Here is an 18,363-nt window from a genome sequence, read left to right as displayed (position 1 = left end):
ACACTTAAGAATTACTGTATAAGTGTTCACTTTTGTGTCCCTGGAGGCCAGAGGAGGGTGTAGAATCAACTGTAGGATTAGAGATGGCAGGGACTCATCTCCAGTCCTCTAAAGTAGATTTTCAAATATTTGTCTTGCAGAAAGAAATATCTGATAAAAGCATTTATATATTTTATAAATATATAAAAACTGCAACCAAGATAAGACAGCTAAGTTAAATATACTGCATTTAGCTAAAACATTTAAATCTCTACACCTAGAGTCATGAAAAATGATGAGTTGAAAAAAGTTATCAGCTGCAAAGAAGTGAGAGAAGGAAAGAAATTCTAATTTTCCTTTTTTTCTGGTGCTAGCATATGTGAGCACATCACAATTCTAGTCCTGTCCTTGGAGAGGCAGTGAAAGTTCACCCAGACTGGGAGAGTTCTGAACTGCGCGCTGGAGGAAGCTCAACATAGGGAGCTGTATAAAGCCACCCGGGAAGGTGTTGTCACGGTACTCATGTCCTACCTTCAATCCTAACCCAATGTCAGATTTGGTGGTCACACCTTATGCAATGCAGAAAACCTTGAGATGGGTTTGTCAGAGGGCAAGCAAGCAGCTCTTACTGAGTACCTGAGCGCTTCGGTCAGTTCCAAACACTTCAACTGTTTGGTAACAAGCAAAAATAAACAAACACGCAGATTTGCATTGAAGAAGCAACATTCATTTTTCATTTGCGTGTTGACTTAGGACCTGGGCCACAGTACTGTTTCCACATTTCTGTAATTAGGAATATGTATTTAACTTACAATAATGTATTGAAAGAAATAATTCACAATGAACTTTAAAAATTCACTTCTCTAGAAAATCGCCGCTTGACCACTCTCTTGCCTAGCTGAACCAAGATGGCCCAACACTTGCCTACGTACTATCACTGTCTCCTTTAAGGAATGAAGGGAAAGCCAGGTGCAGCCCGTGGTGACAGTGCTTGGGAGGTGGAGGCAGGAGCCAAAATCGAAGGCTATCCTTAGCTACACGAAGGGTTCAAGGCTAGCTTGGGTCTCCCACACATTCTCTTTCCTTCCTCTCTCTCTCTCTTTTCTCTCTCTCTCTCTCTCTCTCCTCTCAAAACAAAACAAAACAAGAAAACCTACATGGGATCTACAGACCAAAAGCAGCAGGATTTCCACAGCACAGGGCAACAGCAGGATAACCTAGAGGCGCTCCAGTGAGGGTCCAGCACCAATGGTGTAGCAGAAACCAGGGGCCTCAAACCAGACAAAGGACTTTGTGCAATGATCACTTGCAAGTAAAGATGTGTGGGTAAGGAGGCTGACCACGTGATTCACTGTGTCACACTACAGCTTCTATCAGGAGACTGGTTTTTCTTTTATTTTCGCTTAAATTTTATTTTATTTTATTTTCGGGCAGCAGAGGGAGTTGCAAGGGCGGAGGGCTGATACAAAGGGATGGGGAAGTGAATGGGATGGAGAGGCATGATGTGAAAGACACAAAGAATAAATAAAGAAGGTTAAAAAAACCTTCAGAGCTTATGTTTGTTTACTATTTTAAATCAAATATAGAATAAAATGAGCGGCAGATGTGTTCTAGACTTAAGAAGCAGCCTGGTATGACCAGCGTGATGGTTAATGGGGAGCCTGGTGGGATCCAGCTCCGAACGCTGGAGGCTGCATCCCATGGACTTGGGTCCTTGACTGAAGAGAAGGAGAACATGAGCTGAGCACCAACATCAATCTCCCTCCTTTTCCTCATCATGGACTCAATGCACCCTAAACTGAGGGTTAAAAGAGCCCTTTTCTCCCTAAGTTACCTGTGTCGGGTATTCTGCCACAGCAACAAGGAAAATGACTAATCCACCCCCATCCTCAGGCCAAATTCAGTGTTTGTGTCATTGGTTAAGTGTAAAGTGAAGCCTGTGAGATGGGTACGTGGGTTTCAGCTCCAAAGCCATGGCTGGAACTTCAGGTGGCATAGCAAAAATACACATGACCCTGTTGTTCAATCTGTCAGTAAGTTATTCCTGTGACCCAATTTGTGAAATCCACGTCCCACAGAATTGGTACAGCATCAGACAATGCTTAAAGACAGTCTTGAACTCAAGGATTTGGATCCAGCAGTTAATGACTATATCTGTGACTGCTGGCAAGTCACGTGGTTTCTTTGAGCCTCCTGCATAAAATAGAGGGAATTATAATATTGGAAAAGCTGCTGTTAGGATTAGATAAAATGATCCATATACAGTGCTTGGCACAGTGCGAACACAGTAACAGAACAGTAGATACCCAACATTTTTAAAACTTAATTATTTTGTTATACCATTTTAACAGTTACTTATGATTAACTTACTTTCTAGCCAGAATTTTTTTCATATTTATTTATTATGTACACAATATTCTGTCTGCGTGAATGCCTGAAGGCCAGAAGAGAGCACCAGACCTCATTACAGATGGTTGTGAGCCACCATGTGGTTGCTGGGAATTGAACTCAGGACCTTTGGAAGAGCAGGCAATGCTCTTAACCGCTGAGCCATCTCTCCAGCCCTCTAGCCAGAATTTTATAGCCAAGATGTCAAGTCTACAACCATTATTACCTTTATTGCTGAAATCATCAATTAACACAATTTCTGCTAAATACTTCCTTGGTGTCCTTTTGATTACACTGTGGACTGTCCTCATGAGGGTTGACCATCCTTCATTGTGGAAGACAATGACAACGCTTGACGTGAGCAGGTTCTCATCATAATGCCAATACTTGCATCTGTAAAAGGAAAATTGCATCATATATAGTTAAAGGGAATCTATAACACTTGGCTTCAAATCTCTGTGATTGAATTTTTCTGATTGGATTAAATACTATTGACTCATCTAAGGAACAGTATGAAGAGCGTTGGATCTCAGCAGAAACATAAGATCAAAGAGAGAAGCTGTTGTTTAAAGTTACTCTTAGATAAAGCTCCTTGGTAACAGCACACTGTGTGATAAAAGACATAGTTTAGGAATCAATGCTGAGGATGCTAAAGATACTATTACAGCTATCGGCTTGTTTTCTATGACACAGAGAGCACTTTATAGTCCATTCTGAAACTTGAGCTTTAAGTGCAAGAGATTTATTCTGTTGTCTAATATGACAGTAAGAAATATTCAGAAAAAAATGAAGCAGGCTAAGCAGGGACACATGGGAGTCTTTGGAAAATTTACTTGTGAATGAGTACGGCTCTAACATCGTCTGGACCTACTGGGTTGACGAAAGAAGGATCATTGGTTATTCTACAAAAAGAGTGTTTGAGACAATGATAGCAGGAATAAAGCTGTTGGGAGCCTTTTCCTAGAAGGAATCCCAGAGCAGGGTCTAAGGAAGATTCCAGAGTCAGGGAAGACTTGATGAGCACATCTGAACAGGGGTAAGCCAAAGTTGAGCCTCACGTTCTTCCAGGGTAATTGTTCAAGATACAGAAGTAGGAAAGGGTAAATCTTGGGCCTGGGCCTGTGGGACAGACCAGAGGGTAAAGACACTTGCTGGGCAAACCTGGTCAAATTCCTGGAACCCAGCTAGAAGACAGAGTGTGGGTGTATTGACATGGCTTTCAACCATTACTGTATAATATTCCACAGCATGTGCTGTTCCATAATGGATTTAATCATTTTCTTATTGATGGCCATTTCACTTGGCTCTTATGTCCTTAACTAGGAATCTGTCCTTCTAGATGCTCACGACCTTAATCCATTAAGGATAGAGAGTCATTCGTTCCATTCAGTGCCGTGTTCCCAGCAGCTAACACACAAGAGCTGCTCCATGGTTGGGGAGGGTAGTTTTGAAAGCCATTTGATGTGTTTTCCTCTCTTTCTATGTCCCTCCCGTAAGCCTACTCTGAGAAGCCTTGGCGTCCTGATGGCCCATATTCTGTGGAAGGGGAGTCCTTCCCCTTCCAGAAAAAAAGGAAGCAGAAGATCTCCTAGGATGGAGCGGTGGAAAAATCTGGAAAAAACAAGATGACAGAATGTAAACACAAGCAGATGAAGAGCCAGGATGGTGGCTCATGCCACCATAAGGAAATGTGCCCCGGAGGTGGAGGCAGAATCAAGTCAAGGGCCACGTCAGTGACAGTGAGTTCTAGGACAGACTGAGCTACAGAGTGAGATCCTTTCTCAAACTAAACCACAGCAGCATCAAAACTAGTAGATGATGGAACAGGCTTGCCACCTCAGTTTCTTTCCAAGCTTCAAGAGACAGCTCACTGTGGAGTGTCTGCAGTGCAGAACTCTAACAACTGAACTGTATTTAGGCCGAGAAAGGTTGGTCGCTATCCCACCTCTCCTTACAGTCTCTCCTGGCTCTAGATGGACACCCAAGGGTCAGACATTTCCACAGGACTTCAGTAGGGAGCAGAGGAAGTAGCTAAGAGTCCACAGCTGGCTCTTTGCTGGGTATCAGAGTGGTAGGAGGGGACCGAGCGTACAGAGAATCTACGACACGCACGGAAGCTTGAAGCCAGGGTTTGGCTCTAGACAAGCATGACTCAGAGGATCCAGTGAGGACCAAGGTGGAGATGCTACCAGGGTAAGGGTGGCATGGAAGCAGCCACTAGTCCCAATGGCTGCCAAAGTCGCCAGGCCACTGCAGCATGATTTTCTGTGGTTAGAATGTGTCCCCAAAGCTCCAGTGTTGCAAACCTGATCCCTAAATGCTCTGGCATTTAGTGTTGGGAGGTGGAGGCTTGAGGGTGAGTAAACACATTTGTCCCTTATCATCACAGTGGGTTTCTTAAAGCCACAAGTTTAGCGCCCCCTATTGCTTCCTCTCACCCATTTACACAGGAACAAGCCTGCTCTTAAACCTTTCCCCGTGATTAGATGCAGAAGGAGGCCCTCAATCTGAAAGCTTCTCAGCCCTCACAGAATTTTGAGAAGTTGCATTTCTTCCTAATTCTCACCGTGAGGTCTGCTGTCGTCACACAAAACGGACTAAAACCAGTGTCTCAGAAGCTGATGAAGAGTTCAGCGTACTCAAGGAGACAGGGGATCCCTCTCTCAGAGTCCGAAGAAGGGAGCACCTCAGGAATGCATGGCCTTTCAATAACTGAATGCAGGAGAGAAATGTGACCTCTGTAGCACAGAAACATCCTACAGAAGTGTGCAGCCTGGGCTAAGGAGCCAGCCCAACCAGAGCTGTATGGCGATACAAATTGTGGTCTCTTTAACCACAGGTTTCCCTTTGCCACAAGCAGGCTGAATGAATGCAGGTTCTTGACAAAGTTTAGCTCTTGGGCAGCTTTTCTGGTTTGCTGCGGTGAGAAGAAGCCAAAGCACAGTGCTCACCGAATGCTCATCAACCTCAACGCCTTTACATGAACACAGGGGAGTAAGCTACACCCTGGCCTGGCAAGATGACTCAGCGGGTAAAGGTGCCTAACCACTGTGCCCAAAGATCTGAGTTTGATCCCTACGATGGAAGGGCAGTGCTGACTCCTGCAAGCTGAACACTGACTTCCACACACAATAAATAGATGTGAAAAGGAAGAAAACCATCCATACACTAAGGTAGAATCCTGTTTGCATCATGTCTGACCTTACTGCTGGAAAATGCACAGTAGAGTAGTCTCCCTTTATCTGAGGATTTTGCTTTCTGGGGTTCTAGTTACTTGTGGCTCAGGAACAGAGTACTTACTATACAGTTAAGATATCAGGAGAGGCACACTCGAGAACTTATTTTATGATCAGCTATTGATCTTAGGATACTGAATTTGCAGTCTACTTTTTTATCATAGGGATACACTTTTAGGAAAAGAGGAGGTACACACACACATACACACATATACACGCAGGATTGGTACTGTTTTTGCCTCTAGGAAGCTACCTAGGGTCTTGACCATATCCTCCAAGGATAGCTTACTGGGAGCTGTGCAGGAAAGAAAACCAATTGCATCAAGAAGCCACGTTTGGGTGGACGGGTCTGGTTGCTTGCTTTGACTCATTTCTGCTCTCTAGCATCTCAGGCTCCAAGAGAACTTTCCGATCTTTTAGCATCAAGCACAGTACAGTAGTGGCTCAGCTATGCTGGAGAGCTGCTTTGATCACAAGTATTCATATTCGGATTAGAAGCTTGGGACGTGGAGTGATCCTTGTCATCCTAGGGAAGGTTTTCATGGTAACTTCTGAAAGCATCTTTGGGTGCATTGTGTAGGGAAAGGAGGACATCAGTTTCCTGGTCTATCACTCTCTGTATTCCTTTGAGACAGTCTCTCATTGAGCCTGGAGCTACATCAGCTGCCAGAATGCTTCACACAGTGCTGGGGGTATGGGCATGTGAGTTCACGCTCAGTTTTTAAAAAAATGTGAGTGCTAGGCGGTCAAGCTTAGGTTCTCACACTTGTGTGACAGGCATTCTCACCCTGAGGCATCCTCCTGCTCCAGGCATTTTATAATGACAACTGCAATTTACAAAAGTAGATTCCAAATCCAAAAAATGAAACACGTATTAATACGTATTTGAGCTATCTCTATAGTTCTGGTATCATTTATAGTTTGATATAGACCTTTGTCATAGGGGCTAGGAGATGATGCCAGAGTTGAGAGAGCTTGCTGCTCTTCCAGAGGACCCCAGTGAGGTTCCTAGTACCCGTGGGGGTGGCTTACAATGTCCCCACTGCATCTTCAAAGGATCTAATGCCTTCTGGCCTCCCACAGGTACCCGCACTGTGTTCCTTAATAAGACACACACACACACACACACACACACACACACACACACACACAGAGAGAGAGAGAGAGGTGCGCTCTCTCTCTCTCTCTCATAGTTAAAATAGAATAATTTAAAAACCTTGTAATTAGACTGTCAATAAATACTACCTAGCTAAGCAGAGTCCGGAAACCCCAGTAGTCTGAGGTCTTAAGTTGCTGTGATTTACACACACTATCACTAATCTACAGTTCCCCATGTATGCACCTGTGGGAGCCTGGAACTCACCTCGCGTCCTTTTGGAGCCGCATCTTATTTGTAGATTATTCCCTCAAGTCCTTACTTTGACAAGAGTACTTTTAGACTCTTGCCTGTTAATTCTGCAGGAAGTTTAAATCTAACAGGGAGGAATTTTTAGGCACAGGAATTAAACCCATAATTTGAGAAACACTGACTTTCTTATTAACTACCTTCTTCCATCTAAAAATAAATATATGGAGCTTTCCCTGCCTCCAGCTGAAATTACTGTTTATTTAAATAATTAAAGGAAGAGAATAATGCTTAGAATTTACTTGAAATGGCGCTTACACCAAATTCCCAAACATATTAGTAATGCAGACATAAAATTTAACTTAGCATTCAGAAATACTTATTTTCTTTTCTGCGGGTGTGTGTGGGCGGGATGTTGAGACAGGGTTTCATTGTGTAACCCCGGCTATCCTGGAAGTAACTTTGTAGACCAGGCTGGTCTCAAACTCACAGATATCTGCCTGCCTCTGCTGGGATTAAAGGCCTGCGCCATTTTCAATGAAATGGAGAGTTATAACCTTTAACCCCAGTACGTCAACCTCAACAGACTGGGAGGGGGTGTGAGTGTGTGGTTTCAGTGCACTCTGGGTGGAATGGTACAGTGTTAGCACCTGAGAATATAAATGCTTCAAATGTGTTATATGCATAAAAATACAGAATTTAACACCAACAAAACAAAACACCTATAATGGCTGGGTGGTGGTAGCGCATGCCTTTAATCCCAGCGTTTGGGAGGCAGAGATAGGCAGATCTCTGCAAGTTCGAAACCAGCCTGATCTACAGGGCTGACGAGTCCAAGATTAAGAATATAGAAATATAGATTCCAAAAATAAGAACGTAGAAATAAAGAACTATAAAGTTGTAAGCCTAGGAGAATGAGAGCAGGCTGTCAGCAGCTTTCTCAGCAGTTTAAGGATTAACTAGTAACAGTGGGCTACTTTGTTTTACAACCCATGGCTGGGTCTGCAAGGCTGAAGAGGCCTCTGCAAACCGAGGATCCGCTTTTAGATAATGCCCCTGGCAACTCATGACCAGCAACTGATGGGAGCTGAGTTAACCTTTAAACGATGGGATGTACATGACCTTTTGGTTTTGCATTGTCCCATCTCCTTCCCTGCTACACAAAAGTGGCAGTATCAGGGGAATGCACAGCTTCGGGAAACACCATCAACAAGTACCAGAGAGAAAGAGCAGGCTAAATGCAAACACTAGTTTAACTGAAACTCTCTGTTAATGAAAATTGTAAAAAAATAAAATAAAATAAAAGCAATTTGTATCTGAGTTTTACCTTAAGATTGTAAAAATTATTTTGTTTATGCCTAATGCTTGCTTCTTTATATAAAGCTCCTAAAAAGGGGAGCTGGGAAACCGCCCAGGGCCACAGCCTTCCAAGTCCATTTCCGGCTGTGGTCTCAGCTAGCTGATAAGCTTTTTGTGCCCCATGGAGATTTATTTTTTTTTAATTTTTAATTTTTTTCCTGGAGTAAAGTTTGTTTCTGGTTTAACAGCCTTTGGTGGTCTGCCCCATCTTCGCGCGACCCCTGTGGCACCAACAAGAGCAAGTTCCAGGACAGCTCCAAAGCTACAAAGAAACCCTGTCTCAAAAAACAAAAACAAAAACAAACAAACAACAACAACAACCAAGCCAAAAAAGAAAACAAACAAACAAAAAATCCCAACCAAAACCAACTATAGCGCCACTTCCTCATTAGCCCTCTCTGGATGTGCATCTTATCAGCGTGGCTCCTGGGAAGGACCTGACGGTTCTTAGTCCACTTAAGGGTGCAGAGCTTCAAACTGGGTCTAGGTATAATTAGGCAGCTGGGTGGGGTACAGTGAGCACCGTGTCTTTGGTCCCCTAGTCTAGCCTCCTTATAGACTGGCCCTTGCTTAATAATACGGTCTTTCTTTTGACTGGGCACAGTGGACTCGAGCTGCACTTGGTTTTTGTCCTGATCATTTTCTCAGACTTCCATCTGTGAAGAGCCTGTGCCCTTTTCCTTCTCAGCTAGACACTAATTACTTTCCCCTAATGTCCTTATTAGTCAGTCCTCCCTGGACGGTCAAATCTGAGTCCGGGGTAATAGAACTCCCTCTTCCTAATATCTGCAAAATGAAAATATCCGACAAGCTAAGCTCAGTTCTGCCCAAATAGCAAGAATTTCATGATTATGTCAATTCTGAGTACATATCTGTTGATTTGATTTCAAAATGTTTACAGGTCTACTCTATTCCAGTGTTGCCTGAACACCATCCATTTTTCTGTAATAATGAACCAAATAGTATTGACAGGAAGAATAATAAATCTTACATTCTTTGGGGAGATTGAAAATCAAGTCGATTTACACAGAATTAATGGCTGTGCCTGGACAAAAATTTCTAGTATATCACCCTGTCATATCAAAGCTAAGCAAGAGACAAAGTACAGCTGCTAACAGTCGTCCTTGCTGGGGTGTACGCTATGACACCCCAGCTGGAGAGCACAGCAAGTACGAAGGTGAAGCCCGTGGACAGCTTGGGCCTGCCCCCTCAGGTAAATTCAGCCTCAATAAATGACAGTTGTCTGTCACGTGCACAAGGTTTAAGGCCCGTGCTGCAGCTAGAGCCGGGTTACTGCATCAATTCCTGAGACGAAAGCCTTGTTCTGGGGCCGAGCTAAGATTTTGAGGATTAGCTCATGCCCAGCCACTGGACTGGAGGAGAGGAGTCTGTTTGAGCAAAACAGGGTTCCTAGAATCTCTCTTGGCTGAATGCCGGGCTAAGAGCCACAGGAAAAGCAATACCAGCCACAGCCTTCTGCAGCATGCACAAGCTGGAACACTGTGACCTCTGCTGACTGGGATGGGGGCCAGCATGACAGCATAGCATGCATAAGAGATTCCCCAGGGCCCACAGAAAGATGGAAAGAGAGAGACAGACTCACAACTCCTGCTCTCTACACAGAAAGTACGACACACGTGCCCATCCTCCTCCTCTCACACACAGAGCCCCCGATAATACAGACAATGAAAAACAGACGCGATCTGGCGCGTTCAGGGTGGGATGGAGGAAGGGTGGCTATGGGAGCAGGGAAGTAGATATCTTAATTAAGGGAACCATTTTAGGGTTTGCAAGAGACCTGACTCTAGAGGGGTTCCCAGGTCCAAGGAGAGGTCCCCAGATTGTTCCTTGGGCAGCAGAGGAGAGGGTGCTTGATCTGGCCTTGTCCCATAGCCACACTGATGAATATCTTACATATCACCATAGAACCTTCATCTGGTGATGGATGGAGATAGAGACAGAGACCCACATTGGAGCACTGGACTGGGCTCCCAAAGTCCAAATGAAGAGCAGAAGGAGGGAGAACATGAGCAAGAAAGTCAGGACCGCGAAGAGTGCATCCACCCACTGGGACTGATCTAATGGGAGCTCACCAAGGCCAGCTGGACTAGGAGTGATGGAGCATGTGGTCACACTGGACACTCTGAATGTGGCTGGCAATGAAGGCTGACTGAGAAGCCAAGGACAAAGGCACTGGGTTTTGATTCTACGGCGTGGACTGACTTTGTGAGAGCCTGGTTTGTTTGGATGCTCACCTTTTATAGACCTGGAGGGAGGGGGGAGGACCTTGAACTTCCCACGGGGCAGGGAACCCTGACTGTTCTTAAGACTAGAGAGGGAGGGGGAGGGAAAAGGGAGGCGGGGAGGAGGTGGAAATTTTTAATAAATAAATAAATAAAAAAGAAAAAAAAAACCAAGAAAACCCCCGGTAGATATCCATTTCCATTCTCTTTGTGAGGCAGTCAGCGTCCTGTCTCCCCACAGTGCAATATAGCTGCCCAGAGATTAGCCATGACGTCAGCCTTCCTTTCCCTCAGTTCCCCATCCAGCGTCATACTCATGGTACGGTTAGAATTCAGAGCTCCTAACGAGTCAGAGGAGAGATATATGGTGTCATCTTCAGAGAACCCAGCTTGTGTTCTCGGTAGTAACCTGGGTCGGGGACCTCCAAGAATGAGAGCCGCTCCGTTTCAGCCACCCAGCTGGGGCTCCCGCTCTGGTAAAGTGCCCAGCAAGCCGAACAAGAAGGAGAGTTCACGAGCCAGAATTCTCGAGAACTGTGCAAGAAGACACGGGAGAGACAGGAACAAAGGGCTGATGACAAACGTGGTTGCCGTGCGCCTGCCTGCTGAGGAAGCAGGTGGCATCAGAGACACACAGGCTAGAAGCAGGGGGCACTAGCTGAGTGGACAGCACCGCACTGAACACAAAGCGGAAACACAAGTGCCCGTGAGGAATCTTAGAGCAGCCATTTCCCAGCACGCGTCCAACAGGCTTGGGCTCTCAGAACCCACTGTGAAGAATCTGAGGGCGCTAACAATCCTGCAGGGTGGAGAATGTTTGAGCCAGGCAACTAGTACTTCTGCCACCAAGTACACCGCTCGTTTGAGCCCAGACAGGAAATATAGTTCTAAGAGCTGTCCCTCTTTCCCACACATATGATCTTATCCAAGCTTCCTTACAATCTTGCAAGGTAGGGAAACACTTTTAGCATTCATTTTCTACACACAGGGACTGTGGCTGTTAGGTTATACGTCCTGCCCAGTCAGTTAATAACAGCAGTGAGTCTAAAAATGAACCCTTCGGTTCTAGCTTTAAGTTCTGTTCCCTTAAACTACAATTTACTAAGTACCACTTGCACATACATGCTTATAGAGCCAATAGGTCAATGAAGTCCCTATTTTCACCCATACACAAGGAATGCATAGCGCCTAACACAAATGACTGCATGCAGCGTGGAGCATTTCTGCCTGGCTTTAAGGGTCAATGATACTAATTATGCTTTAAAAAACTAAGAATGCTGAGTTATGTTTTGCGGATAGCTGCCTTCAAAGTTTTTCTTTTTTCTTTAATTTAAAGAAAAACATACTCAGACAGATGTGTCCAGTTAATGATCTGAAACCTCAAACCACAATTTGGGAAAAAAATCTGGCAGTGAGTCTTAGGACAGGACATATGTTCTTGTATATTTCTTCAAAATCTCCTGGGAAAGAAAGAAAAAAAAGGACATTTCACAGTGCGAGCCATATGCTTATAGCTATATCAGACTCTCATTCCACAAATGTGCTTACACAGGATCTTCGGATTTTATAGAGATACCAGCTTATCAAACACCGATATATTTGAGCCAAAGCAGCAACCACTAAGAGGAGGTAAGGATCAACACACTGTGGACCACGCACAGTTGTGAAAGCATCAGTAACCAAGAAAGGCTTGCAGCTTGGAGCTAGCTAATTGATGCTCCGCCTCACTCTGTGCAGGACTTCAGGTAGCAAACAAAGACAAAGAATGAAACATTATAGGAAATAAAAATAGAAGAAATGTATTTTTTAAAACAAAAAAGGGCGTAGAAAAAGAAGTAAGAATGCAGTTTATAAAGTGCATGGGAGAGTGGGAAGGGCTTGAACAAGCATAATTCGAGGGCACTGCCCACAAAGAACACACAATAAATGGCAATGGCGCTACCCTGGATTCTGCTAATGGTGCACCCCTGCTCTAGATACTGTTTATGAGGCTGCCAGTTTGACTAGAAGTTTTTAGATCTAATCATGGTTAGGTCTGTGACTAATGTTCTTGATGTGAAGTCCAGATGGCAGATATTTTTTCCTTTTAAATGTGCAGTTTCCTATGGCAGGGACAAACAGTAATGAGCTTCACCGAGCTCTGTTTCCATGAACGTCTCAGCGGCGACCATGTCAGCAGCATCACGCCAAGTGCAAGTCATTAAACACAGTTGTGCAGAGAACAGTCTGAAGATCGCACTTTGCCAATATCCCTCCAGATGCTTCTTGAGTCATCTCCCACGTCACCTTTCCTCACTCTGTGAGTGACGAGACGCTTCCTAGTGTTCTAATTACAGTGTGGAAATCACATTGCCCATACAGAGGGAGGACCCACATTTCCAAAAGCACATTTCAACTCTGTTAACGGCCGAGGAGGAGGTAGATGCTCACAGGGGTAGCATGGCAACTTCAGGTTGGTGTTAGCGGATAATTTCTCCACAGAGAACTGTTAGCTAGTGCAGGCTGTGTAATGCTTAGTTATGGATTCTTCCACCATGGCCCACATCAATCCCACAACTGCAAAAATGAAGGGAAGCCCTACATCAGTTTTTGAAGAATCTTTGGTTATGGTTGTTGTTATAGATGTTGAGAAGAGCACATACTCCACAGCACCAAGTATTTATCAGCTCACAGACCAGTCAGCTTCTGCAGCTAGCGAGGCTATATTAACTGTGTTTAGTGACTTACGCGATTAAAAGTATTAAGAGTCCAGGTAGTTCACCTAACATGTAAAGACTATCTAGTAACCATTAAAGAAAAGAAAATCTAATAGTACTATTTCAAGAAGTTACGAGTCTTTTCTGGCATTGAGTCTTTATAGTTTTGTTCCCTACCCCCAAACCCCCTGGTCATATGTATCCTAGGCTGGTCTCGAACTTCTGATCCTTCTGCCTCTATCATTGGAGTGCTGAGAGGATAGGCTTAAATCAGCACCCCAGGATTATGTGGCACTTGGGCCTGAACCTTGGTAGGTAAGCACTCCACTAAGGTACATTTCTACTTCCTGTGTTTATTTTTCTTTTACACTGTTGCAGGAATTTCGCAGAACACTTTCTGAAGCCAAGCCACTGAGACGGAGTTGATGCTGGTTATCAAGTGGCTTGTTGCATGGGATTCTATGAACTGAGACGGTATGTGAATTCTTACCCCGAAGCAGGCAGCTGACAGGAAGGCTCTGGAAAGCATTCTACCTCACTGAAAATCTCGAAGGGGACCCAAAGACTTGAGACAGGCCCACATTACAAGTGAGCTGCTGCCACTGCCACATGGAACAGCAGATCACGGACTTGTGTTTTCTCCTCAAAGTCCCTGAATTTTGAACAAAATTAGAGATAAGCCAATATGTGAAGGAGATAGTTATCAAAAATTAAGGAAGGAAGGATAAGGGGAAAAGGCAAAACAAATCCACTCTGTATGGTGTGGATGCAACATGGAACCAGAACAGGAGGAACAGCTGGAGAGAGACTCCGGAGTTGGAAGATACAACCGAGTAAAGGGAAGGTCATTGGTTCTTTGACAGACATTCCCTTAGAAATCTGTCCTCCTGAGATAACAAATAATGGGCACAGAGACTGAGGCCTAGGCTTGACCATCACAGCATTTTTTATAATAGCGAGAATCTAGAAATATTTCCAAATGTCCCAAAATAAAGGGCCAACAAAATGAATTGCAACCAACCAGGGAGAGGAATGCCTAGCAAGCAGACAAGAAAACAGTGCTTCAAAGAGAACAAACAAACATTTAAAGAACTTAAGAAACCTTAAGAAACTAGACATCAACAAGCTAAATACTCCATTTAAAAAATGGGGGTACAGATCTAAAAATAATTCTTAACAGAGAAATCTCAAATGCCCAAGAAACACTTAAGGAAATGTTCAACATCCTTAGGGGTTCATCAGAGAAATGCAAATCAAAATGACTCAGAGATTTTATCTTACACCTGTCAGAATGGCTAAGATCAAAAACACAAATCACAGCTCACTCTGTCGAGGATACAGACGAAGGGAAACACTCCTCCATTGTTGGCGGGAGTGCAAGTTTGGAGAGCCACTTTGGAAATCAATATGGTGGTTTTTCAGAGAGTTAGGAATCAATCTACTTCAAGATCCAGCTATACCACTGTTGGGCGTATACCCAAAGGATGCTCCTTCTTACCACAAGAACACTTGCTCAACTACGTTCATAGTAGCTTTATTTATAATAGCCAAAAACTGGACACAACCTAGATGCCCCTCAACCAAAGAATGGATAAAGATAATGTGGTACATTACATAATGGAGTATTATTCAGCTCTTAAAAGCAATGATATCATGAAGTTTGTAGGCAAATGGATGGAACTAGAAAAAATCATGTTGGGTGAGGTAACCCAGACCCAGAAAGACAAACATGGTATGTACTCACTTATAAGTGGATATTAGCTTTAAAGTAAAAGATAATCGTGATATTGTCAGTCCACAGACCCAGAGACGCTAAATAACAAGGAAAGTTTAAGGGGTGGAGGTGAAGTGGCAAAGATGCCCCTGGGAAGGGGAAATGGAGTTTCAAGGGTGGACTTGGGTCAGGTGGAGTTAGGAAAAGGAGGGAGCAGGTGGCAGGGGAGGGAAGGAGAAAAAACTGGAATTGGGGGCAAGGTGGAAGCCTAGTGCACTGGAAACTCCATGAACTCTACCAGAGTTAACCCTAGCAAAGATTCCTAATAATGGGGAGCACAGACCCTGAATGAGTCATCTTTTGTAACCAGACAAGGCCTCAAGTGGAGGGACTGGGACACCAACCCAGCCACAAAACCTACAACCTACAGTTTGTCCTGCCTGCAGTGTTCTGGGACCAGAGCCTAGCAAAACTGTCATAAAAGAGACCAGAGAGACTTCATCCAGCAACGGATGGCAGCAAACGCACAGTTCCACAGCTGATAGGTGATGCTTGGCGAGTCCTGCAGAGGATGGGAAGGAAGGACTGAAGGAATCAGATGGGTCAGGATCACCATCAGAACACGGCCCACACAATTGACTGTCAGGGACTATTATTGTCTATAAACCACAACTTGCTTTGCTTATAAATGGAAAAAGCTTCTTTGGTGTTCTGGATATTGGTGGTATTTCTGTTACAGCTACCAGTCAATGGCCTTCAAGGTGGCTTAAAACAGCGACTACTACACAGTTACAAGGGATCAGTCAGCCTCAAAATCTTGAACAAAGCAGCAATGAGCTTTACTGGAGAGATGGAGAGGGGTACGAAGGAACTTTTCGGCATGAAGGAACATACATTGTTCCTCATTTATGTGTAAATTTGTGGGGTCGAGACATTATGACCAAAACAGGGGCATATTTCTAGTCCCCTGACACAGTTTTTTAAATTAAATGTTCCAGCAAGGGTTATTGCCCAATCAAGGGCTTGGCAAGGTGAATGAGGAAAGGACTGATCCTATCACACCAAGCAAAAGGCCTCCCAGGGCAGGATTAGTGAATTTTTAGGAGAGGCCATTGAAAAGCCTGCACTCCATGCAGACTCAATTATTTGGAAAAGTGACAAATCTGTATGGGTAAATCAGTGGCCTCTAACAGAAGAAAAATTACAAGCCACCCAGCAGTTAGTGAACAAACAGCTGGATAATGGTCAAATTATGCCCTACAATTCCCTATGGAATTCTCCTATTTTTGTCATTAAAATGAAATCAGGAAAATGGAGGTTGATACAAGATTTAAGAGAGGTTAATGAGACTATGCAGTCAATGGGAGCTTTATAATCTGGGTCACCTTCTCCTACAGTCATATCAAAAGACACCTATAAGATTATTTTAGATTTAGCCGGGTGGTAGTGGCTTTAATCCTAGCACTCAGGAGGCAGAGGCAGGCAGATCTCTGAGAGTTTGAGGCTAGCCTGGTCTACAAGAACTAATGCCAGGACAGGCCCCAAAGCTACAGAGAAACCCTGTCTTTAAAAAAGAAAACAAAGAAAAAAAATTATTTTAGATTTAAATGATTGTTTTTATATCATCCCTTTGGTACCACAAGATTGTCAAAGATTTGCATTTAGTATTCTATCAGTTAATTTCAAAGAATCATGAGAAGATATTATTGGAGTGTCTTGTCTCAGATAATGGCAAGCACTACTATGTTATACCAGAAATTTGTGGCTCAGGCTATACAAAACGTCAGAAATCAATTTCCACAAGTTTATATTAGCCATTATATGGATGATACCTTGCTTGCCCATAACAATGAAGTTTTCTTCGAGACATATGGACTTCAGCAGAGTCTTAGGCATGCAGGGTTAGCTACTGCCCCAGAAAAAGTGCAAAGGCATCCACCTTTCAGGTATTTAGGTCATATGTTATGTCCTAAAGAAATTAAACCTCAGAAATTGGAAATGAGAAAGGATAGCTTACAGACTCTGGATGATTTTCAGAGATTGTTAGGAAATCAGTGGCTGAGACTTTATTTAAAATTCCATATGGGAGACCTTGAGCCACTAAGTGAAATTCTTAAGGGGAGCAGTGACCCAAATTCCACCAGGCACCTTTACAGACGCTGTGGAATATGCAACACAGAAACTGCAGGTACATTATATTAATCATAATCAATCTTGGAAAGCATGTATAGTACCTACAAAACTTACTCAACTGATCACTTTATCTCAGGCTGAGCTTGCTCAGTGATCACATGCTGTATGTCATCAACATAGTAAAAGTTTAAGAAAACATAACTCATTGATTAAAGGATTTTTCGTATATGAGAATCCCTAAAATTATAATGATGGATAATGGGTTTGGATATGTTAGTAAAACATTTCAGTAATTTTGTTCCCAATGGAATACTGGTCATAAATCTGGCATTCCTTATAATCCCCAAGGATAAGGAATTGTGGAACATGCCCATGGCTCCCTGAAAACACAACTTCAAAATATAAAAATAGGGAAATTATACCCCCAGCTGCCACATACTGCCTTAAATCATGCCCTTTTTAAACTAAATTTCTTGAATGTGGATACTTGTGAGCAATCTGCTGCAGAAGATTCTGGCATGATAACACCAGAGCAAACTGCGCTAAAGCAAAACGGAAAGACTCTTGCACTGGGTTATGGAAAGGAGCGAGCCTGTCTTAATATGAGGTTAAGGGCATGTCTGTATTTCTGTCACAGGAGGATGAGGTATGATGGCTTTCAAAACATCTGGTCTAGTGTGTGCAGCAGGAGGGCGCCAACCCTGAAGACACTGTAACCACGGGTGCCCCCACAGCAGAGTCTGACAGACCCTGAAGACACTGTGACCACGGGTGCCCCCACAGCAGAGTCTGACAGACCCTGACGTCACTGTGACCACTGGTGCCCCCACAGCAGAGGCTGACAGACTGCTGACCCTCGAATGGCAGGGTCTGAGAAAGGAGGGAAGATCGTGGTGATGGCTGCAACTTCCAGATTCTTGGTGGACCTACTGCACAGACTTCCAGACCTTAGTGAATACTATTTCCTTTGGAGCCAGCCTAAGAATGCTGACTAAATGTTTGGAAGTTTATCCATACAATATCTTGGAAAGCAGAACTCGTTTTTGTCAGTATGGTGTTCAGCCTGTTGTTGAAATAAAGGACCTAGGAACTGAGACTTCAGAAAATTTCCCCTGTGGGGAAAAGAGACTTGTTAGAGCAATGGAACACTATTATGGAGGCAAAGGTGATTGAAGTTCCTCTTCAGAGATGAGGGATGGCATAAAAGTTTTTGCTGCTACTCAGAGACTGGGACAATTCGAACTTTTCTTTAAAAGTTATAAGCAGCAAT

At 43.8% G+C, this 18,363-nt stretch overlaps 1 protein-coding gene across 2 annotated transcripts in view; it reads right to left on the bottom strand.

Moving 5' to 3' along the window:
• The window catches only part of Galnt7 (polypeptide N-acetylgalactosaminyltransferase 7), a 122,240-nt gene that overhangs the window by 21,703 nt on the left and 82,174 nt on the right, over nucleotides 1-18,363 (bottom strand). For both annotated transcript variants that reach the window (XM_085680324.2, XM_085680323.2), the window contains exon 3: nucleotides 2,594-2,760. In XM_085680324.2, coding sequence (XP_085536450.1) covers nucleotides 2,594-2,760 — 167 coding nt within the window. The remainder of the gene's footprint in view (nucleotides 1-2,593; nucleotides 2,761-18,363) is intronic.

The sequence above is a fragment of the Myodes glareolus genome, chromosome 23, assembly GCF_982192425.1.
Source record: "Myodes glareolus chromosome 23, mMyoGla1.1, whole genome shotgun sequence".
In the NCBI taxonomy this organism is placed as follows: domain Eukaryota; kingdom Metazoa; phylum Chordata; class Mammalia; order Rodentia; family Cricetidae; genus Myodes; species Myodes glareolus.
This window is presented reverse-complemented; position numbering and strand designations above follow the sequence as displayed.